Below are 25,621 nucleotides of genomic sequence, written 5' to 3'. Positions count from 1 at the left end.
TCCTTCTTTGTCATTGTCCAAGTTTCTGCTCCGTAAGTTGTTATGGGTACGTAATACATACCTGCCAACTTTTAGAAACCAAAAATAGGAAGATTTTTTTATTCCTGGATTTCATCACATATATTCCACCACGGTCTAGGTGAAAAAAGGTGAAGATAAAAGGCATACATATCTACAGTTACAATGCGAATTGACCGTTAAATTTCAAATCTTAAACTACCAAAACATAAAAATGGTTACAAGAAAATGTACCTTATCATTATCATTTATGACACTTAAACGAATGATAATATTTATGTCACACCGACACACGCAACAAAATGCATAATATCGTATTTTCTCGCGTAATTAACGCACTTTTTGACGACAAATACAGGCGAAAACTTCGGATGCGTAAATTATTCACGCAATTAAGATATTTACAATTCATTTACATTTAAAAGATACATCAAATATTATATAAAAACACAACTGGTTCAACTCGTTTGCGGTTATCGTCATTTGGCGTAAAATTCCGGAGTGAGATTTTTCCTGAAAATTCAAATAGGGTAGGCCTACATCAGGTAAGTTAGACACGTGGGATTGAAGTACCGACTGGAAAATATTCTTCCCATTACAAGCTGACAATACGACCTGGAGTGAAAACATGAACTAATAAAAGTACAATTCATGTAATGCCATAACAATGGCATACCGGCAAAACCGTTCGTATCCAATCTTGTACGAGTGACGTGTCCATCCATCCTTCTTCTTCTTCTTGAATACGAACGTGGATCACTCGCGGAAATTTTGCTTTGGACATTGTTTTTCGTTTTAGATCAATGTAAGGTGTAAGCTTTCTGAGATCAGCTGTTATAGCAAGCATTGCAGTACATCGTTGTTTTTTGCTTCCGGTAGCGCGTACGATAACACTGTATGATCCTTTCCTATCGATTGTTCGACTTGGTGGCATATGGAAACTGATTGGCGTCTGATCTGCGGTTCCTATAAGGGAGATCAAATATTCCTCACTTTACGCTTCTAAATCATAAAACGATGAAAATGGTTTAAATCATTCGTCATTTTTTGGCATGATGATGATCTTCGCCGAAGAGGAAGTCCATTTCTCTTCATAAAATTAATCAAGATTCGGCTAACCTTCAAATCCGAGACACTGATTCCATGTGCAGCGGTTATTTCACATTCTTTAAAATACTGCATTTCGTGAGAAATTGCTTATCCAACGTTGCGTCACAAAATCATATATTTAAGCAGATCCTTCTCTACTTGCGGAAACTTGCCGCTTTTTGGTCCGCGAAATGCTTTGCGAGACATGTTGGCCGCTTGACGTGCACTTCTGTTACCGCGGTAGCGCACTTTTCATTTGGGCATTGAATACTCGCTGCCCTCTTCCCGTATGTTTCGGCGTAACTGATCACCGCGAGTTAGTATGATGCAGTATTACTCGAATACTGTGGACTGACAATTTTGTGATCACAGAATGTCACATACCCGAAACACTCGTAAAACTAGTGCCGGCTAATAACAGCACGTTGCCCTGTATCTGGAATGCCCGCTTTCGCAATAGGAAGCTTGCTACTTGAGTAGTTGACATCTTTATTTCGAAACGCATCCGGAGCTGCGTGATGGATGTTCGAGGTTGTGGAGCGTCAAATACGTGAACATTTGTTTTTTGTCCACTTTGGACCCAAAAATATTGGGATGCGTAAATTATGCAAGAGCGTTAATTACGCGAAAGAATATGGTAGTTTCTTTATCAGACGGTAAAATGAACGGAAATTTATAGGTATCTCTGAACACTTGGAGATAACGTTTGTTATATTTTTGGCCTTAACGAGAAAATAAACTACCTGAAACTGTCACCGACACAACCCCCTTAAAAACATTCAACTCATTAAAATGATGCACTTAAATACGCGAAACTATCACATACAAAACAATTCTATATGTCCCATACATTATTAACATATGACTTTGACAGTGGGGGAAAGCATACAAATGCAAGAAAAAAAGGGGCCTAAAACTCCGACGAAACTACGCAGCGCGCGAACAACAATAATTAACTCATTCTTTCATCCCGATTAACTGAGTTGCTAGCGCGCGCCAGCCTGTCTTGCTTGCAGGACAATTGCCGCCTCGAAACCCCAGCTGTATAAAGCGGACACGCTGCTGTGGTGAGCGGGAAACACGATACACGAAGGCGCAGGACGAAATACTCACGAAATAAAGCATCAAATAAATACTCTTGAAAATGAGGTTTCGTAAATTACACAAACACATAAGAATTTATCGTAGGGGAAGAGTATTGGCCGTACTAGAAGTTATATTGGTCAAAAATAGGAAGAAGTAAAAATAAATCGGAAAATCGGAAGACGAGTTAAAAACCGGAAAGTTTCCGGGTAAATCGGAAGGGTTGGCAGGTATGGTAATACATCTTGTACATAGTATCCTTTGCTTCCGTTGGTACATCTTTGTCCCATAACATGTTTCTTACACTATGATAGAAACAACTTCCAGCTTGAATCCTTTTACTAATCTGAGCATCCAGTCGAGCATTCTCCATTAATTCACTCCCCAGGTATTTAAACGTTTCCACTACTTCCAGGGGCTTGTCTGCAAGTCTAATCTGACCTTTCCCTTCTTTCTCCCCTCTGTTATGACTAAACAGGAAGGTAATAATCATAAAATCATAGGGTGGTTGGTGAAAGAATGGGAAAACACGACTAATGTAAGTAGATTTTTAGATGTAGTGAGGAAGAACTGTATAAAGAGTGTAAAGGAAAAGTTGAGGTAAGAGTTGTGGGTAAGGAAATCTCCAGTTACAAAAAGGCAAATGTTAAAAACAAAAGTGAGTATCAATAGTGTGTAAGGAAAACTCCAGTGACTAGAATTCAAGTGCTAAAGTGTGTAAAGCTATTTGTTAAATGGTAAGAAGTAGATCTTAGATGTAGTTAGAAAGGACTGTGTGTGTGTCAGTTAGTTGCCTTAACAGAAGACTATGTGTTATTAGGTGTGCCGTAACTTAGCAAAAGAAAAGACATTTGGGAGTGTGTTCCCCTAGCTAACGCCTATCTGAGCTGGGGAAGTCAGGGTGTGTCTGCATGGGTGATACTAGACAGCTGAATTACCTATCCGGAAGTGTTGGGATAGGTACAGGTAACTTTAAGCAAGCATTTTTTTTTAATGGCCTCCTTTGCTACTGGATACCGTAGAGAGGAGGGGGGACGAGAGTGATAGTTGGACATGAGATGGGCGGCTTGTAAGAAGGGCTCTGCCCCCAGGTTGCTGGTTATCCGCAACGGGGGGAAGGGGGAGTTCATCCATGCAGGCACACGTGCCGTAAGATGTAGATTAGCTTTATATACATGTTTGTTTTGTGTTTTTAAAATATATTTTCTCTAACAAAAAGATCTAACTGGGAGAGTTCTGTATGGATCAGGAGAAAATAAAGGTACATTACATTACATACCATTTCAGGGTTAAGAAAAAGCTATGTGGATAGGAAGTCTGCTAACTGGGCGACAGCCCTAAATGCATATCTTTAATAATTTATAATTGATTCCGTCAAGCTGTTTTTCCCATGCTGTTGAGACAAACATACAGATAGAGACGCCAAAATCGAAATGAACCTATTTTTGACTTTTTCATATAATTATGAAGTGTCTGCAAAATTACAATTTTATTAGCTGGGCTGAGTGGCTCAGATGGTTGAGGTGCTGGTTTTCTGACCCAAAACTTGGCAGGATCAATCCTGGCTCAGTCTGGTGGTATTCGAATGTGCTCAAATACGTCAGCTTCATGTTGATAGATTTACTGGCACGTTAAAGAACTCCTGCGGGACAAAATTCCAGCACCACGGTGTAAAATCTGAAAAAGGTAGTTAGTGGGACATAAAGCCAAGCTGGACCTGCGGTGTAGGGATAGCGTGCCTGCCTCTTACCCGGGGGCCTGGTTTTGATTCCCGACCAGGTCAGGGATCCGAGGGCTGGTTCGAGGTACACTCAGCCTATGTGATTAAAATTGAGGAGCTATCTGATGGCCAGATGGCTTCCTGGTCTAGAAAGCCAAAAATAATGGCCAAGAGGATTCAGGGCTGTTGCGCCATGGGGTTTGGTTTGGGACATAAAGCCAATAACATTATTATAATTTTATTTATGTAGTTTTATGTAGTTCCTGAAAAAACCCAGCTGAAATTTCAAAACAATAAACAGAGAAAACACAGACCCCTTAAATACAAAACAGAATCTGCATTTGCAAACCATTTACTAGACAAGGGAATAAATTATTAAACATAAGCACAAAGTTGTATATTCTCCACATCAGACCAAAGGATATAGGACAATATGAAATATAAACATGCACGATATCTGAAGCACTAACATTCTCTCTGTTATAGACTCAATTCAAATCACATTCATCATCATCATTCAGAGCTAAAGTACCTTTCAAACTGTAATGTTGGTAATGGGCACACAACATCAAATGTTCCCATCCCAGGAGGCACTTGCTGAAGATGGTCATATACAGCTGGTTAAAAGAACTCCAATGAGGTAACATAGTTACTGTGACAAATGTAGTGGAGTTGTTACTTTTGATTGTAAATTATGATTATTATTATAGAGGATCATCATCTACTAATACTAACAAAAATACATACCATTATGGCGAGAGTTGTGCATAGCTCCTGCAGACCGACGTTCCTCTTCTTGCCTCGAAAGCATAAATTCTTCAAGCGTGACAAAGCCCGACGTATCTTCTCTTTGTCTATTACGTCGAATTCCAAACTCTCGTAATCGTTCTGCTGCAAGACGATAGTCTGCCATGTCTGCTGGGAGTTGCAGAGAAGGATTTGAAGCATGAATCTGACGATCACGAAAATCGCTCATTTTAGTTGCGCGTATTAATCGATCTTGGGGCTTTGTACAGCTGGAAGATTTAGTCTCTTGCTCCTGTACTAACACACACTCAGCACTTGAATGAAGCTGAGCACTTGACTCTGAGGGCGACAATTTCATTTCTTTTTGAGTAGCTATTCTGATCTGCTGTTCTACTGCTCTTTGTGGGGAAGCAGGTACACGACGGTAACTGCGGAACTGGGCAGTAGGAACAGGCACTACGTTGCTGCGGCCACCACCCAGAAAACGTAGGTATTTGCGATCCAAGCTTGCTGCAGATGTGGGAGAGGGAACTGAGGTTTCTGAATGAGCAGGAGAACTTCCTCCAGAATCCACACCTTTGCGGCCAAGTTTCTTCAGGGAACCGAACTTCTTCTGAGCATCTGTGCTGAAAAAACAAACCAATTATATTAAAACTCTAAAATTGTAAGAAGTTGGACATAAAAAATTATCGGTAAGTAAAAAAAGGAGGCTGACATATTGATGTTTCATCTTAAGGGTTCTCATTTTTACAGTCATCAATAACAGTGACTTGCAAATTTGCATTTGCTTGCCTTGACTACATCTACAAAAACTTTTTCGAAACAGTGGTTTTCCAGTTTTATTTATTTTACATTTTCTAGATCACTGTCAATTATTCATGATTACATTCGTGCAGTATTGTAGATTCTCAAGAGTATTTTCATAGTTGTGTTACATACCCTGCCTGCTATCAATAGTGCTATAGCACTGATTGAATATGTTTCTATGTACATTGGATTATCCATGTTTTTTCTAAACACAAATTTTATTGTTTTATGAAAATGATTCACTGAAAAGTTGTTGCTACTTTCGACCCTTTCCTCCGACCGAGTTAGGATGACACTTGTACACATGTGAGTGACATACAGTAATGTAAACTTAACCTAACCTTTTAACTGCATTTATTTATTAATGATCACATTGTAGAAACAGGGTTGTTTATGCTGCATCCTGCACCAAAATGAGACTACCAAAGGAGAGAACCATTCACAGTCTGCATTAGCACATAGCAACCAAACCATTTAATGACTTCTTGATAACACTAGGGAGCAGAAACAAGCTCTTCAGAACTGATAAGAAAATAATGTAGAACTGGGATTGATGAGGAGAGAGCCAATCTGTGTGAAGGCAGCGTGTATGAAGAGGTGAAGATTGCCTTCGTCCTTTCGTGTTTTCTTTCTATTTCTCCCTCTACCTGTGTTTATCCTATATGTTCCTTTTGCGGACAAAACTATCTTTACATCAGTCTGTTTTTAGAGCAATTTTGCTGTATGGGAGTGAAAGCTGTGTGGACTCAGAATATCTTATTCATAAGTTAGAAGTAACAGACATGAAAGTAGTGGGAATGATTGCTGGTACACATAGGTGGGAACAGTGGTAGGAGGGTACTTGAAATGAGGAGATAAAGGCTAAGAATGAACTTGATGGATGAAGCTGTACTCACAAATCAGTTTCAGTGGTGGGGTCATGTGAGGAGAATGGAGGAGGATAAATTACCCAGGAGAATAATGGACTCTGTTATGGAGGGTAAAAGGAATAGAGGGAGACCAAGATAACAATGTTTAGACTCAGTTTCTTTGAATAGAGTAATCAGGATCCTCATCTTTATCTTTTAGGCATGAGATTATGGCTGATGTTGCCCATACAATGGGCAAAACATGTCCCGTTAAATTAGATGACAAGATGTAAATCTTAATTTTTAAGAGCCCATATTGTATTGAATAGGTAGATCTTAATAAACTTTTGTATCATTGTTGAATTAATGTAGATTTCAATACAGACCAGTCATGAGATTTGTAACATGTAACAGATAGGTTTTATGGTGACAATGGGATAGGAAAGGGCTAGGAGTGGGAAGGAAGCAACTGTGGCCTTAATTAAGCTATAGCACCAGCATTTGCCTGGTGTGAAAATGGGAAACCACAGAAAACTATCTTCACGGCTACCGACAGTGGGGTTCAAACCCACTATCTCCCGGATGCAAGCTCACAGCTGCGCGCCCCTAACTGCATGGCCAACTCACCTGGTTCTAAGATAGAGTTTGAAAGAAAATGGTTATACATATTTTGAAATAACAATGAATATGTTGAAGAGGTAACTTCAGTTAAAGGAAATGCACCACTTTTGCATATTCACAACCTGAAAAAGGCAAGGTTATTTTGTCCCTAAAAGCGATGTTATTTTTCTGAGAAAGCAATGTTACTTTTCAAAATTATACTCGTATATGCAGAAAATTTACAATAACCTTATTGTGTGATCTTTACTAGCAGGAACACAAAATTGTCTAGCTGTCAAAGGCAAAAATTGACATAATAGCAACACATGCCTCTTTTGAAATTGAAATTGCTGTGTGAAGACAAGAACCATTAACAGTCTGCATTAACACATGGCAACCAAACCATTTCAATGCATTTCTCAGCAAACATTGTCATAATACTCACTTCTTTAAGAATGTTCACCTTGTTGAACTGGACTTCTATTACACTTCACGAACACAATTCTTTAACCCATTCACATACCATTTAACTGAACTTATTTATGCCTTGGTGTACCATTTATTTTCATTACTTTACATGATATTACCACCGACACTGAAAAAGCATGCTTTACAGCAACTTAATGTGAGGAAATATCCAAACTACTGTCAGATGTACTTTGTGAAGTCTTTATGTGTATGGTAGATCGTAAAACAGTCATATACATGCAGCGCCACCTTGCACCAGCGGCATTCAAATCAAGATTCCTTCCTCAGACCCCGTGTCACACAGACTTTGCGTCTCCGTGATGGGATAATCTTCTCCGTTGTTGGGAGTATTTTGGTTGGAAAGTGTCCCCAATACCTCCCCTGAAGTCTCAGTGGTGTATTCCCAGGGCTTGGGCATCCTCATTTTGGATACTCAGGCACGGTCACACTTGCCAACAGTTGTTCGGCCAAATTGATCCGGAAGCTGGTAAAGCCTACTCGCTTTTTGTCAAGGTTGAGGAGGCAATGAATGATGTTGGAATTCAGAAGTGTCATGTCTAGCATGTAGAAGTATATTTTTTGTATCCTTTTACACACTTCCTATCAAGGGGAATGATGAGAGTCTCTGGTCATGGGAATAAACACCACCCATTCCACAGTTGTAGTCAACAACAAGATTGGGTATGAACTTCTTTTTTCCATCATACTTGACCAATTCAAGGTAATCTGGCCATCATTTCATCCACAGATACAGGAAACCAGTGTTCCTTTTCATATGACATTACCCCATTTATATCCTTGGCAGGTGATACAAGACATTGTCTCATTTTTTAGATGTTCCCAAAAGTCTGCTGTTAGAAATTAGTTCACAACCTGCAGTTCGTTCGGGCATTGTCCTAGGTGCCTTTGAAAAACACTATTTATTTCACCAGTTGCGATGCATGAATGATACTCTGGAGTATTACTTATGTGCTCCCAGTTGCATTCCCTATTGTGTAAAATATGAATGGAAGCCGTTGGTATGGCATCAGTTGTAGGCCTAAAATTCAGTGACATATTTGACGGTAAAACAGCGATTTGTTCAACCCTACCAGCGTTCATGTCACTATCACACGAACTACTTTTACTACTTTCATTTCCACTAAATTCTTCGTCACTTATTTCTATATCAATGTCACTTTCTTCTAAAAATTCTCTTATAATCGCTTTATCACTCAACTTGGAGGCAGGCATGATTTTGCTTATGATGAGGTTGCTAAGATACAGGTTATTCTTTCCAAGGAATAACTGCAAAGAAGTATTTTTCGAATACATCAATGGAATAAAACAGTGCTTCCATCTGTCAAGATGTTACCTTACTAACATCAAATCCTTTCACAATGGAAACTGCCTTGGAGCGGGTACGGAAATAAACACTACGCACGGACGGAGAGATCCGTCTTCGTACCGGAGCGCAGTCGAGAGCCAGGACGGAGAGATCCGTCAAAGTACGTCAAGTGGTTAACTCACAGAAATCAAACACAATTTCTTGTTGATCCATTCCCGGGAAAGAAGTCCATCAAACAACCTCCAGATATCTCAAGATCCATCAAAGATTTCTGGTTTTGTACTTTCACATTATACTAAGCTGTCATGAAAGCATTAAATTTACTAGATAAATTTTCCATATTTTTTGCCATAATTGTTACTTCTGAAACTTTCCCACCTATGTCATGTAGTTGTGTTAGCCATTAGTGTTGGCTACTGAATGAATGATTCGAAGCAGTGTATCGATTCATTCAAGTGTCCGAGTGAATCGATTCACAGGAACGGCGAGCTCATGGCACACGATTCAGCTTACTCCCAGCGGACTGTGCAGTGGCGCACTTACTGGACGTTGATGGGGAGCCGAGCTTCCGCTGCAGCGAGACATTGAATCATGGCACATCGAAAGAATCGTGAACGAGCGCGGCTCAGTGAGACACAAGATACACACGGCTCCTTATCGGCTCACTGGACACTGACGGGTGGCGGAGAGCCGAGCTTCCGCTGCATCGAGACATACAGTGAATCATGGCACACCGAAAGCATCGAGACATACAGTGAATCATGGCACACCGAAAGAATCATGAACGAGCGCGGCTCAGTGAGACACAAGATACACACGGCTCCTTATCGGGTGGCGGAGAGCCGAGCTTCCGCTGCATCGAGACATACAGTGAATCATGGCACACCGAAAGAATCATGAACGAGCGCGGCTCAGTGAGATACAAGATACACACGGCTCCTTATCGGCTCACTGGGCAGTGGACACTGGCGGAGAGCCGGGCTTCCTCTGAAGCAATACATACAGAGCCATGGTACACAGAAAGAATCGTACGCTAAATGGACTCCCAAGCTCAGCTCATTTGAAAATAATACCCACTTGCATTCACTGTCGTCTTCTTACAGGGAGGTTTAAATACTAGATGGATTTATTTTCAGTGTTAAAAAGGTAGTCAAAACATAATTCTAAAGTAGCTAGTAAGTAGGTAGGCTATTAGGTTATACTATTTATTAGTTTAATGAATCTTAGTATTATAAATTAGTTGACATTTGACAATTAATTAAACTCGACTCTAGCCTGCCCTATGACTATGCTAGGGGCTTTACGTCGCACCGACACAGATAGGTATTATGGCGACGATGGGATAGGAAGGGCCTAGGAGTTGGAAGGAAGCGGCCGTGGCCTTAATTAAGGTACAGCCCCAGCATTTGCCTGGTGTGAAAATGGGAAACCACGGAAAACCATCTTCAGGGCTGCCGATAGTGGGATTCGAACCTACTATCTCCCGGATGCAAGCTCACAGCCACGCGCCTATGACTATGAGTCATGCTCATGACTACTCAAAAGTACCTGTTTTATATTGGGAAGAACGGCTCAGTATTGTCTCAGTTCGTATGTCACATCGTTGCACAAGCCTTCAATAATATGTGGACAGTAAGTGAGCCGACTGACGCAATAACTTAACCAACAGTATGTTGAATCAGAAAACCAGTGGGCTACTGTACATTTCGGGTAGACGATTTAAAAAAATCCTCTGCTGATAGAAAAGTACAGTACATATTTTCAAAAATGACTTAGCGAGTTGGACGTGCGGTTAGTATCGCGTAGCTATGCGCTTGCATTCGGGGGATGGTGGGTTCGAATCCCAGCGTCGGCAGCCGTTAAGATGGTTTTCCGTAGTTTCTCCATTTTCATACCAGGAAATGCTGGGACTGTACCTTAATTAAGGCCATGGCTGCTACCTTCCTAATGCAAGACTTTTCCCATCCTGCGTCGCCGGAAACCTTCGATGTATTAGAGCGACTAGCATTTTTTTTAAATTGAAGGTGTCAAAACTTTGTCATTAGTCCCCAACTGTATTCCTGAATAGGTAGGCCGATACACGACTTTTCGCTCAGTCTGGCAACCCTGCTTCAGGCCTGCATCCATTGAGCGTGTTCAAGTCCCACACGTGACCAGTGCCGGAGCTGCTATTGGTTTGAACTTCTACAGATTGCTATTGGTGGAAACTTCTGAAGGGATTCCCCGTGCTTCGAAATTGATACTGTTTACTCGCATTCAGTACTAAGACAGTTCATGAATGTCAGTGAGAGTGAAGTATCTTTCCGCCTGTGAGTGTCGTAAGTGTATCATGGCAAATTTAAGAAGTCCGGTGTGGGATTATTTCGTACGATCAGGGAACGATAAAGTAAAGTGCAATGTTTGTTCGTCAATACTTTCGATTAAAGGCTCGTCTACTACTAATATGAACAGACATTTGCGGCTCAAACATCCTGCTATAAATCCAAATGAAAGTCGTTTAAAGCCACTAAATGGAGCTGGAGATGATCCTGAACGACTTCCTGGAACCGAGTGTATTGTGGCTTCTACGTCTGCTGCCAGTTCAGTTGCTCCAACTCAACAAGAGCGTGTTGTGGCTTCAACCTCTACACTGAACCCAACACAGACCAAAATTACCAGGTATGCAACAAAACCTGTCAATTCACACAAACGTAAAGAAATTGATGTGCAAATATTAAAAGTAATAGTTAAAGAATACCTTCCATTCAGCTTAGTTGAGGGAAGAGAATTCAGAGAATTATTCAATATGATAATTCCAAATTATGAACTTCCTAGCAGAAAAACCCTTTCTCATTCCATGCTAAATGCCATGTATGATGAAACAGGTGATAAAATCCGGTCCACTCTCTCAGAGGAAGCCTCATGTATTTGTATAACCACAGATGGATGGACATCCGTAAAGAATGAAAACTATCTCGCCATCACAGTACATTTTATAGATGAACACTGCATTCTGCAGTCTTTCTTACTGTCGTGCAGTAAATTTTGTGGGAATCATTCTTCAGAGAACATAGCATCTGAACTCAAGAGAATCGTGACAGAATGGGGTATAAGCGAAAAAATTGCTGCATGTGTGACCGATAATGCAAGCAATATGGTCAAGGCCGTGCGTATGTGTCAGTGGGGGCATGTACCATGCTTTGCACATTCCCTTAATTTAATTGTACAATCAAGCCTTGAAACAATTGTGGAAACACGGAACAAAGTGAAAGCAATCGTTGAATTTTTTCATCGAAGCTCACAGGCTACGGATAGACTCAACGTCATGCAAAGGCAAATGGAGCAGCCCATTTTAAAACTGAAGCAAGATTGTCCCACAAGGTGGAATTCCACATTTGATATGCTTAGCAGATTTCTAAAAATAAAAGAACCCCTTCAAAGCACACTAGCCATAGTGAAACCTGATTTACTTGAGAAAACCACAGAGGAGGATTGGTATGTAATAGAAAAATCCTGTGAGATATTACAGTGCTTTGAAGAAGTCACCAAGGAGATATCTTGGTAAGAGGGTTTTTATCCAGTTCTGATACTCAGTTCTCTTATCTGTTTTCTAGAGTTCCCATACTTTGATTTTTGGCATTTTCCTGTTCTGTACTTTTGGCACATAGAAGTTACTCAGGTCCGCTACTAATAGATGGTGGTCACTGACAAGGCTCTCTCTGACGTCTGTTACCAACCATTATGCTCCTTTCTTCGTCTGAGATGACATAATCAATTACAGTCTTTTGTAGTCCATCCCACCTGTATCATCTTATGGCTCTGTCTCTTCTTGAACCAACTATTTTCACCACCAACCCATTCCACATACAGAAGAAGTCAAGGAGATGTTCACCTTCCATATTTCGTCCACCATATCCATGAGGTCCCATTACGTTCTCATATCCTGTTCTATCCGTCACAATCTGTGACAATAAAGTGATTTGATGCAAGGAAGTGAACATATCTCATGTGATATTTATTTACACCAAAATAAAATCACATTGAGAATGATAAAATCTCAGTTTGGGATCTCAAATCTTGTGCATTTGTGGAGGCTGGCACTATTGGTAGCGGGCAGCTGTTTAACCTTGAAACATGGTACATAACATAGCTATGAAAAAGCACTAAAAATCTCTAATACTGCACCACAATAATGATGAAAAATTGACAGTGATCAAAAAAATTAAACTAAATAAAACTGGAAAAGCACCATTACAAAAAAATTACTGTATTTTCTGCAGTAGTAACTTCTGGATTAGCTGATCCTCAAACTGACTGGAGCCTGTAAGTGTTGGCCTGTATGGTCTGATTGCAGTTTGAACTTGTCTGCTTCGACATACTTTTCATTGCAAACAATGAATTTCATTGTGGCTCTGTAATGACTTACAAAATAAACAAAATTTAATTTTTTGGTCCACCCTTTCAATACTTTATTGACTAAAACTTAAAATTTTTTTTTTTTTTTGCTAGGGCTTTACGTTGCACCGACACAGATAGAAAACAATTTTAAAAATGAATTTAGTCGTGTTATGTTTCAAGTACATGTTTCGACCATTTGTGGTCATCAGTCGTATATGATTAGCAAACACTGCAAAACATCTTAAAATCTATAATGAATGGACAGATAAATAATGAGTGAAATGTTTTTAAAACAGCCAGGCTGAGTGGCTCAGATGGTTGAGGCACTGGCCTACTGATCCCAATTGGCAGGTTCGATCCTGGCTCAGTCCAGTGGTATTTGAAGCTGCTGAAATACGTCAGCCTCATGTCGGCAGATTTACTGCCACGTAAAAGAACTCCTGCTGGACGAAATTCCAGCACCACAGATCTCAGAAAACCATAAAAGTAGTTAGTGGGACATAAAGCCAATAACATTATTATTAAATGCGAAAAAGACAAAAAAACTGATCACGCAAAGCTCACTTAGAAGTTGTGCATTTCCTTCTTTTCCAGGCAGCCTTCAATTTTTTTCTCATCGTGGTTCTCCATTCTTCTGACCTCTTGGTCCTGTCTTCTTCTTTTCTTTATGTTGCACCGACACGGATAGGACTTATGTCGACAATGGGATAGGAAAAGCCTAGGAGCGCGAAGAAAGCAGCTGTGGCCTTAATTAAGGTACAGCCCCCAGCATTTGCCTGGTGTGAAAATGGCAAACCATGGAAAACCATCTTCAGGGCTGCCAACAGTGGGTTCAAATCCACTATCTCCTGGATGCAAGCTCACAGCTGCACGCCCCTAACTGTATGGCTAATTCGCCCGGTTCTTCTTCTTGTCGTTTCTCTCAGACTCTACTTCCCACTTGCTGATTTTCGTTCCGTAGTAGGTTCGGTCTGCGATGTCAGCCACTTTGATTCCTGATTTTTCCAGGTCTTGGCGGATTTCCGATGTCCACCTATTTGTTTTAATGTTTTCTGTTGCCTCCAGTAAGATTCTTGTCAGACTGTTTTCTGGAATGCATTTGATGTGTCTGTAAAATTTTACGCGTCTTTTTCTGACGTCAGTCGCAAGGTTTGAGAGCTCCTCGGTTTTTGTACGATATTGCTGTCAGTATCCTTCGTCAGTCGGTTTTTGGTCGAGAATTTTTCTGATGATTTTACATTCCTCCTTCAGGATGTCTTTGAGTACTGTTGTTCTGTGGAGATCCAGTGTTTAACTCGCATATAGTATTTCAGGTTTGATCATGGCATTGTAATGTCAAATTTTAGTTAAGATTGAGAGGCATTTTTTGTTGTAAAAGTTTTGCGTTCAGCCGAGGGCTATCTTCATTTCCTGGATGTAGACCTCGAGGGCCTTCTGTTTTTTTTTCCTGCTGGTACTACAATTTCTCCAAGATATCGGAACTCAAATTTCGTATCCAAATTCTGGAGGTTGCAGTGGTTGTACACGACCTTGGTTTTCGAGGAGATTTGTATGCCAAATTTTTCTGAGCATTTCTTGAGGGTTTCAATTTGGCTGATTGTTGTTCGTTTGTTGCGAGGATTGGGAGATCATCTGCGAAAGCGAGACAGGAGAGTTTTCTACATGTTTTCTTGTCATACTTAATGGTTGCCAATATCCTTGAGCTTTTAGAACTTGTTCCCATTCTCTCATGATTTTGTCCAGGGCTATGTTAAAGAGTAGTGGGGAAAGTCCATCTCCTTGTCAGACACTGGTTTTTATCTGAAATTTTTCAGATATATTTCCCATGAATTTTACTTGGGAGGTTGTATTGGTAAGAGTTAGTCAGATGATTTTTTAAGGCTCGTTGTCCAGTCCATATTAACTCAGTGTATGGAAAAGGGATTGCCTGTCAATGGAGTCTGATGCTTTCTGGAAGTCCATGAAGATGGAGACTGTGTGTTGTTTTCTGGTGTGTCGTAGTTTCGAGATGGTTTTCAGATTGAGTATCTGTTCTGCAGCCGGCTTGGTATTCACCTAAGAGTGGTTCTAGTTGTTCCTGTGTTCTTTGGAGGAGGGCTGCAGAGAGGATTTTGTATGCGACTTGCACCAAGGAAATTTCCCTGTAATTGTTCACATTTGTTCGGTCACTTTTTTTTTCTGTGAAGTGGAATGTGGAAGGCATTTGTTCAATTTTCTGGTAGTTTCCCCATTGTCCAAATTTCTTGTATGATTTGTGTGAGTTCTTGCAATGAATTCTTTTCTAGATGTTTAAGAAGCTCTGCTATGATGCCATTGCCTCCGGATGCCTTGTTGTTTTTCAGTCGTCATATGTGTCTGTGTATTTCCCCTTGTGAAGGTGGGGATGAGTCTGGGAATGAGTTCGGGTGGGGTTTGTGTGGAAACCTTTCTGCTGGTTCTGGGCAGTTGAGTACTGACTCGAAGTATCTCGCGAGTTCCTTGGTGTTTCTGTCATCTGTGAGAGCCAATTTTCCGTTTTGTTTTCTAAAGCAGAGCTTTTTGGGCGTGTACCAATTTAATCTGTTGCGGAAGACGATGTAAAATCTCAGGTATTGTAGTTGCTGAAGTCCTGTTCAGCCGACTCCAGTTGGTCTTTCAGGTATTTCCTCTTTGTTTGATGAGTTTAGAGGTCTGTCTGTGGACTTTGCAGAATTTTTCCTCGTTTTCAGGTGTATGGTTTTCTGTTCAATATGGCTTGGTCACATTCGGTGTTCCAAAAAGGGGGTCTGCTCTTTTTTAGTGGGATTTGTTCTAATGCACTCTTCATGATTTTGTCGTGGAATTCGTTCAAAGTTTTGCTGGGATTTTTTCCCACATTTCCCTGAGGTTTGATGTTTTTATTTGTGTTATGTCCAATTTTTTGTTTGCCTTGAATTTCTGTTAGAAGCATTTTCGGGTAAATTTCAAATTGATTCTCGTTAGATGATGGTCCGAGTCAATGTTGGCTCCTCTGTGGACTTAACGCGTGTACTTCCTTTTGTGCTGGGGTGGAGATGGCGACATGATCGATCTGGTGTTTGCTGCAGCAGGTGATTCCCATGTGAGGAGCTTATTGGGGTTTTTCTGTAGGGATGCTGAGATGATTTCCAGGTCGTGGTGTTGACAGAGCTCGATGAGGCGTTTGCTGTTTTTGTTAGTCTTTTAGTGTGCTGAGAATCTTCCTGCGGTTTTTCTGTAGCACTTTTCTTTACCAATTTTACTGCTGAAATCACCAAAGAGAATGATTGTGCCGTTTTTCAGGGACTGTGATGAATGTGGTTTCAAGTTTGTTCGAGAAGTTTTCTGTTTGTTTCTGATCTTTGCAGTCATTGGTGGGTGCGTGGGCATTTACGAAGGTGTAGTGGTGATTTGCATAGCAAAGTTGCAAGATCATTAGTCTGTAGTTTATGGGTGCGATCTCTTCTACGGAGTTCACAATCTTTTTGTGTATGAAAAGGGCCATTATTATTATTATTATTATTATTATTATTATTAAAACACTCACTAAAGAGTCTGTCATAAAGTGTTTCTTTTCTTATCTTCATTAAAATTGAAAATGTACTAGTGAAGCTGTTCTCATTAATGTATAAAATTGATGTGTTGTTCTCGGAACTTCTTGTATCCTTTGAATTTGACATTGAACTCATGTGGACAGCTTCTTATTATTAAGTGTCAATACGGAAAACACTGGTGTGTGAAATCGTGTTGTAAAATTATTTGGTTTTTATATATAATACTCTCATCAATCTAGTTCAACCACTGATGTTTCTTAGTTTTTTTTTTTTTTTTTTTTTAACTCTTCGTCATCATCATTTTTACACTAAGACAGAGGGTGAGGTTTACGGAGGAGCTCGACCTCTGGTTAGGTGCAATTGCTTTCTGATCCTCCTATCGATTTAATTAAAGTATTATATTTAAGTAAATTTAAACTTGTGCCATTATTCAGTACATTAGTGCAGTATCTTGTAGCTTTTTTTTATACATTCGCATTCGGTATTTAAGTTATTTTGATCCACTCCTTGATGTGCACTTTCCATGTGTTTGATTTTAAATTGTTCTTCCAGTGGAATTTCAGGTTTTTTTTTGCTTTACTTCGCACCGACACAGATATGTCTTATGGCGACGATGGGATAGGAAAGGCCTAGGAATTGGAAGGAAGCGGCCGTGGCCTTAATTAAGGTACAGCCCCGGCATTTGCCAGGTGTGAAAATGGGAAACCACGGAAAACCATCTTCAGGGCTGCCGACAGTGGGGCTCGAACCCACTATCTCCCAATTACTGGATACTGGCCGCACTTAAGCGACTGCAGCTATTGAGCTTGGTGGGGATTTCAGTTAAAGTAAGTGTTTTTTTTGTTTGTTTTTGTTTTATGTGGCACCGACACAGATAGATCTTATGGTGACGATTGGATAGGAAAACCTAGGACAGGAAAGGAAGCAGCTGTGGCCTTAACTAAGGTACAGCCCCAGCATTTGCCTGGTGTGAAAATGGGAAATTACGGAAAACCACCTTCAGGGCTGCCAACAGTGGGGTTCGAACCCACTATCTCCCAGATGCAAGCTCACAGCTGCGCACCCTAACCCCATGGCCAACTCGCCTGGTATTTTCATCATCAACCTCATCATCATCATCATCATCATCATCATCATCATCATCATCATCTGGTACCTTGTTTGGAGTGCTGATCTTTTGTGGATTTTGGTGAATGATTTTCAATTTTGTGTCCTGTTTGGATAAACCTTAGCAATAGTTGTATGGCAAGCTTTCCTGATAAATTTAATTCTATTTTCCTTTAATGATTTCTTTTACAAAGTGCTTAACAATTTATATTCGAGAGTTTAGATTGAAGGGCATGCAAGCCCCATATTATCATATATTCGCTACATAACCATATTCAAAAGAAATCTGAGTGTCAAACTCTCAAGTTATCTTCTACAAAACAATCTCAGTTAAGTGGGACCGGTGTGTGTTCAACCCTTGTCCCGTTTCTTTATGGAGTCAGGTATGAGGTAAGATGAATTTTCGGAACAAGTTTTACGACCGTGGGGCCTAGGATCGAATTGGGTATACGCACCCTCAAAAACATGATCTAGCCTCACACTAATTAAATAACCAAATACTGTAGAAAATTCACACCAAAAGAAGGTAAAATTAGAAAAGACTGAACGCAACAAGAAGCAAGGGATCAAAAACTCCCGTGAACACAAGTTATAATATCCTACAGGGGCATAATGACAGTAAAAGGAGAAAAAAAAAGAGGAATTTGAGAGTTAATAAACTCGAATGTCCTCGTGACAATTAACTAGCTCAACCCTCAATTAATCTGGCATGGAGATCTCAAGAGCGAACAGTTTACATTTAACCTACATGATTTAGTAGAAAGCGAGTTCTTGACCTATGGATTATATATTGAAATCCTGACTTACACTAATTATCTCCCTCAATCTGGGAGGGGAACAGCTTTTTGCATAGTTAATCTGAAAATCTTCTATCTCGTATGCCCACTAGCTCATCTTGGGACCAACAGGATCCACCAACGTTCAGTCCGCACCGATCACAACGGAGATCTGATGAGATGAAATAAGACACTCTAGTTATACTCACATTACTATACAGCTGGTCGGCAGGCTTATATGATGTGGCAAGGGTGGAGCCACTCTGATTTTTATAGTATTACCAATCCAGGATCTTACAATTTTTCTTTTAGTACAGAGTTTACATAATTTAAACTAGATGACATGTAAGAAGGCACACAGGTTATTGACTACATTCAAGGAGAGACCATGCAGCATGTCACAGTCAACACCATCAAAGTTAGTTCCACTTGCATCTTGCGTATTTTCAGGTTTCAAAAAACAGTTCCTGATGGCAAAGGAAGTAACAGTGCCCCATTCGAGAGCAACTGTCTGAATAGCATCCATAATACTCCATTTTCTTATTTTTGTTGATGGAATATTTCTTAAGATTTCTTGTGGAAGGAACCACACCAGACTGAACCCGCATTCAAAAACAGAAATGCCGCCTTGGTCAAAAGGCTGGAGATAGCTGGTCGTACTTGTGGGCAGATACAACAGGTGCAAACTGTTTAAAGTCAGGTTGTATTTATGTGCAGCACAATAGCCTAACAGAAGAAGAAACTTTCTGTTTGGTAGGCCAGTTTCCTTTCCAAACAAACGAGCCAGTCTTTAGATAATATGCCTGTCTTCAGCCATTTGTGATGCCTCGCAAATGTACGGAAAACATTCTATTTTGAGACATCATATATTTTCAAAGTTTCTGATTAGAAGTGGAGTTAATTTTTTTGCTTTCATTAGAATTGCAGCATAGTAGGACAGCAGTCCTATAATTATTTAACTTCCCACTGAGACACTTAGCCCCTCCAAAAGCAAAAGTCCTTCCTATTTTTAATTTTCTTTTGCTAGTTGCTTTTCGTCGCACCGACACAGATAGGTCTTATGGTGATGATAAAAGTCCTTCTATGCTCTGCATCCGTTCGAACACTGCAACTTTAGCCCTAGCCTCAATGTCAACAAATTCACTTTAGCTTTTAAAACTCCATTTTCAAGAGGAATATTGTTACTTCAGCCTTACCTAAACCACTCCAACAGATTGTCCTCCAAATCTGAAGGCTTGGCACCTCGAATCCTCATTTGGTTATCCGTATTCTGTCCTTGCATAGCTTGTGCTTCAATACTTTCCCTATATTTTAAATATGCTGAAAGTGTGGAGAACAGAATGCCAAATTCATTTGCAATTTCTGTTTTGCTTTTTTGTCCTAATGTACTTCTCATATAATATTTAGTTTTTCAGTGAATGTCGGGGAAGAATACTATTTCTGGCCATTTTAAACAGTGTTTAACACAATAAAAAGAAAAGAAAAAGCAGAATCTTATACAGCATCTTTTCTCAAAGTTTATTTCGTTTTAAAGTTTGAACAGAATGACGAATCAATGTACACCCGCTTGACACCGAATCAATGTACCTCCTTGACACTCGCTGAAACATGCTGTATAGAACAAGCGTATGAGAACTTTACCCAAAGGTAACCTTTACTCGCACTTTGGAAACTATCTCTGTGTTAAATGTGAAGATATTTTAGTCTAGTCAGTTAAATTACCTGCCTGGTTATATAAACCTCATCTTTGCACACTTCTTTTTTTTAAAAGTTACAGTCAAAGGTTCCACCTTTACAATACTAAAATTTCTTTTGTTTCATTACCAATTAACAAATGCCGGGACATGTTTCGTCCTACTTGGTGGACATCATCGGCCGAAATACTTGTAAGATAAGTAAAATAGACAAAGACAAACACACATTAAAATATGATTCGGGTTACCGAATACGTCAAGTTAAAATGCATAGTAAAATTTGAATAATGTTCTTAAAATGCTGAAGCACAATTGCTTTTTAGTTTTGTGAAAATTAAGATAAAATTGTTTAAGACACTTAATAGTTCCATTAGAATTCAATGATCGAGCTCTTCTTGTTGGTGAGATGATGTGTTGTAGATGATTCTTGGTTAGGTTATGAGGGAGGAGGAATATTTGACTGTGCACACATAGGGAAAAATTGTGTCGTGGTTGAATATTCCTAGAACGAAAACAATGGCTATTAGCAACGTTAAAAGTAGGCAAGGTTAAAGCATCTTATAATTATAAGTGGAATTGAATTAATATGAGACACATATGACTACTTATGTCCTAGTCTGAAATGTTTTCTAAGATTTTAAGTAAATTGCCCTTATTATTGAGGCAAAGAATTTTGAAGACCTGCTGTATGGAAGTGAAGGGGTCGTTGGATTCTGTTATGTGGGTACTCATGGGGAATATTTGTTGTGTCTGGAGGCGCTGACGTGTTCTTTATATCTAATAAAAAAGTTTCTCCCAGTCTGACCAATATAACTCGCTGGACATTGGTTACAATTTAATATGTATATACCTGATCTGTGGTATTTGTTATTGGTGTTAATGACTTTGTATTCGTTATGGAAGAGATTAGCATTGATATGATTTTTTTTTTATAAAGAATGTTATCATTATGTTTCTTAAGAATGTTTGTGATTTCATAAATATTTCTATTGGTGTAAGTGAAGGTCGCATAGTTGTCTGCTTTTCTAAAAGTCTCTCTGAGCTGAGTTGAGGTGGATTTGTTTACAATTTTACTGACAATCCTACTTATGAAACGTCTGCCAAAACTGTTTTTACTCACAATAAAGAAGACAGTGTTGAGTTCTTTCCTTTGATTCGCGTCAGATAAAGGGACGTTGAAAGCTCTATGAATTAGACTATAAAATGTCGCTCTTTGTTTTGTGAGTCCGGGTGCATAGAATCTTGGCGAATGGTGTTTACAGTTAGGGTAGGCTTTCTATAGATATTATAAGAAAGTTTGTTCAAGCTGTTATTAATGGTGAGATCTAAAAAGTTTAAAGAGTTATTGGTTTCCACTTTGGAAGTGAACTTAATCCATGGGTCAACTGCATTTTAATTGTTCCAGGATGACATCGCCGTTGGTAATGTTGTGATCTATTAAAGCAAAGGTATCATCGACATAATGCATCCAGAACACAATTCCTTTGATTTTTGTCATGAATCTTCGTATTTTTCAAATGGTCCAAGTAAATTTCTGCCAACTAACGACAATATGGGCTTTGCAATGAAATTTATTTTATGCAATTTGCACAGTTTGCCTTCTTATTATCAAATGTCTTTTTTAGTATTCGCTGCCATTATAACTTTGTGAACAGTTAGTTCCCCTGCCTGAGTATTTACTTAGCATACCGGCAGTTCTTTACAAATATATAATCAATATTAGAGGTTTAGCATGCATGCTTCCAATGTTTTGTTGTTTCCTTTCTCTTGGCCCTCAAAAACCATGTCAAAGTTCACTGTCCATATTTGACCTCCTAATAAGAGTAACAGCACAATTTTTGAACAGCAGTGTTTGTATGTAGAACAGGAGATTCACTTTTAATCTTATAATTCTATGAAACAGCATTTCTTAATGGAAGATGTTTTTAAGTTTAATTATTATGGTCACCTTTTAATTAGAAAATATTTATACGAAAGACTTCTAAATAATTTCTAAGGGGCTAACTAGATAGCTAGTCATCCGGATACTGGTAATTCTGACTGTACTTCTCTTATTTTGTATTCTTTGACAGAATATTCTGTTCAAAAATGATCATAAAATGCATTTTTTAAGAAACAATCTGCTTTACATCTCAGTGACGCAGATACGTCTTATGGCGATGATGGGATAGGAAAGGGCTAGGAGTGGGAAGATAGTCAGACGTGGCCTTAATTAAAGTACAGACCCAGCATTTATCTGGTGTGAAAATGAGAAACCAGTGTAAACCATGTTCAGGGCTGCTGACAGAGGGGTTTGAACCCACTATCTCCCGAATGCAAGTCCACAGCTGTGCGCGCCTAACTGCACAGTCAATTCACTTGGTCATAAAATCATACCTGCCAACTATACAAAACCAAAAATCAGGAGATTTTGATATGAAAATCAGGAAAAATCAGGAGATACAACTGGTCAAAACTGCTTGTTCTACATGTCTTCAACAACACAGGAGTACTGAATGAAAACCTACAACCTGTTTTCCAGTCACTGACCAGGTCAGGAATGGAATGAATGAAGCCCAATATTTCAGCGAGGATAGGAATTGTGCCGACTGCCAAAGCCTGTCGCACTCCTCTGGGGAAATGATTCATGACTGACAGATGACATGAAATGATACGGGAGAGTCTTGCTGGAGCGAAAGATGACAGAGAAAACCGGAGTACCCGGAGAAAAACCTGTCCCACTTCCGCTTTGTCCAGCACAAATCTCACATGGAGTGACCGGGATTTGAACCATGGAACCCAGCGGTGAGAGGCCGACGTGCTGCCACCTGAGCTACGGAGGCTTTTGCAGGAGTACTATTGCAAAGATATAAACTTCATTTTGGTTCCATGTTGAACTGAGATCATGAAGTTAAGATTTCCAGTAAAGTTCCACCTTTTCAATACCATGTAAGTTGTACAAGATGTTGTCTACAATATTTACTTATTTATGGGACTGGTTTCAACATATATAAATGTCATCATCAGACTAAATCACTAAAAGGGCAAGTACATAATAAAGATATATACCATCATATTTCATTCTTTACAAATAAAATAAACAGTTTCATTAAAATTATGAATTTGGCGTGTTGGACGTAATTAGGTGGAGTGATGTCTGTAGGCTAAGATTTCTCAGTCTAATAAGTCCAATAAGGAAGTTTATTGAAGCAAGTCGAAGAAAAGAAAAGAAGAATTTATTTATTATACAACAACCATCATGTCTAATGACACCATTAAAAGGAAACTTCATACATGTGATTTATCAAGTTTTTAATAAGTATACCAGTTTCAATATCACATTTTACACCCTAGTGCAGTATACAAACGTCTAACTTCTTAAAGATCATCACACGATCGTGTTGGAATTACATTACTTTATTTAATTGTGCGGCATAGGACTAATAGATGTTTTTAAAGAACACGACAAATATTTTATTGTAGTTATTAACTATAATTGTGAAAATGACGCAAGGTGTTACGTGCTCTTGTATGTAAAGCACGATAGGTTTAACATGTATTTGCTCTGTGCACATTATTTTAATTCAATATTTAATAAACTGGTCCCATAAATAAATAAATGTTGTAGACATCTTGTACAACTTACATTGTATTGAAAAGGTGGAACTTTACTGGAAATCTTAACTTTGGGAGTACTATGGCATATATTTTAATACTATTATTGTCTCAAAATCCGATTGTTGCTATACAAAGCTACAAGGCTAAAAATTACACATCTCTATTCCGCACAGGAAGTATGTGAGTGAGATGATCGGTCTCTGATAAGCCTTCAGAAAATAGTATGAACTCGTGCTCCACACGTGTGAATCAGACATGCACTCAGATGCCATTACTTAGCGAATGCATAGATTAATATATTGCATCATGTGCCCACACAATTATGCTAAGCACAATGCTTTTTTAATTAGGTAATAAATTAAAATTTGCCAGAATTGTCTCCGAATGTCACTAATCGCTATCTTTGAAATTCTGTCACTAAATTACTAAAATGGACTCCAAATCTAGCGACTAGTCTCTAGAATTGACTAGACTGATGCGAATGAACATAAAACGCGGGAACGACAGATTGACAATTGATATATGCGTGGCGATATACAGGTTTCAATAAACATCGCACATTCGTGCCCATTTCACATATTAATAAACGTGGATATTTCATTTGAAAGCGGCCACTGGCTTCTGGCCAATGGTGTACAAAGCTGAAATGGCGGGATTTGAAAACAAAGGTCTGAAGTTAACAAAAATAAAAAGAAGCTAAAATTTGGAAAAATGATAGAATAATTGCGAGGCGGGAAAAACTGTTGAAAATCGGGAGTCTCTCGCCTAAATTGGGAAAGTTGGCAGGTATGTGAAATGCATGTGTCTCCAGGTTTAGTACACTTCAAAGGGAATAGATACAATACCTACATACTCTAGTTCATATTATAATGGCAACATTCAAAACTGGTAAACTGTTTTTGTATTATTGATCTCTCTGTCTACACCGGCCTGTTGTGTTCATCCTTGTGTATGTTTATGTTGTCCTGCTTTTCATAATGTTAAATTTACTAGCCAAGAAGAGAAGAAGGTTCTACATAAAAACTTCGAGATTTGTTCATTCACACTTTATGTAACGATGCCTCTATTCTGGAGAGTGAAAGGCTCAGCAAAATGTACATGTTATATTTTTTTTGCTAGTGGCTTTACGTCGCACAGACACAGATAAATCTTTGGCGGCGATGGGATAGGAAAGGCCTAGGAGTTGGAAGGAAGCAGCTGTGGCCTTAATTAAGGTATAGCCTGGTGTGAAAACGGGATACCACGGAAAACTATCTTCAGGGCTGCCGACAGTGGGATTCAACCCACTATCTCCCGGATGCAAGATCACAGCCTCTAACCGCACGGTCAACTCGCCTGGTATGTTATATTTTAAGAATGGTATTAATTCTAACTTACGTTTTCACATCTGATGCTAGATTTTGGTGGGACCGAGAAGTGTTAGGTAATAATCCTGCAAACTTGCGCATCTTAGGACTGGGGAAGCATGTCTCTGTTTCAGTTCCAGCTTCAGCATCAGGCTCTTCATCAGTTTCACTGAAGCAGACATCTGTAAGAATAAAAATAGAGATAACTGATATTTAACTGAGATAGAATAGGCATTCACCCATTATATGGACTTCCTGAAACCACAAGAGCAAAAATATGAGCAGACACACTATCATGATGATTTCTGACTACAGGGAGGTGCAAGAGATTTACATTACCTAAGATAGTCACGGAAAATTTTCTTTCCTCAGTTTTGTTTCCGTACTGTTTAGTGAAGACAATTACGTTTAGCTTGAAGACTACAGAATAGTTTCTGTAATTATGTATGATCACAAATAAATGATTCACACGTTAATGTATTGCCAT

At 39.2% G+C, this 25,621-nt stretch overlaps 1 protein-coding gene across 2 annotated transcripts in view; it reads right to left on the bottom strand.

Moving 5' to 3' along the window:
- cnk (connector enhancer of ksr) overlaps positions 1-25,621 on the bottom strand; it is a 316,579-nt gene that overhangs the window by 54,759 nt on the left and 236,199 nt on the right. For both annotated transcript variants that reach the window (XM_067135099.2, XM_067135098.2), the window contains exons 11-12: positions 25,166-25,316; positions 4,658-5,283 (exon numbers count right to left, since the gene is read on the bottom strand). In XM_067135099.2, the coding sequence (XP_066991200.2) occupies positions 4,658-5,283; positions 25,166-25,316 (777 nt within the window). The remainder of the gene's footprint in view (positions 1-4,657; positions 5,284-25,165; positions 25,317-25,621) is intronic.

Source organism: Anabrus simplex, chromosome 1, assembly GCF_040414725.1.
Source record: "Anabrus simplex isolate iqAnaSimp1 chromosome 1, ASM4041472v1, whole genome shotgun sequence".
In the NCBI taxonomy this organism is placed as follows: domain Eukaryota; kingdom Metazoa; phylum Arthropoda; class Insecta; order Orthoptera; family Tettigoniidae; genus Anabrus; species Anabrus simplex.
This window is presented reverse-complemented; position numbering and strand designations above follow the sequence as displayed.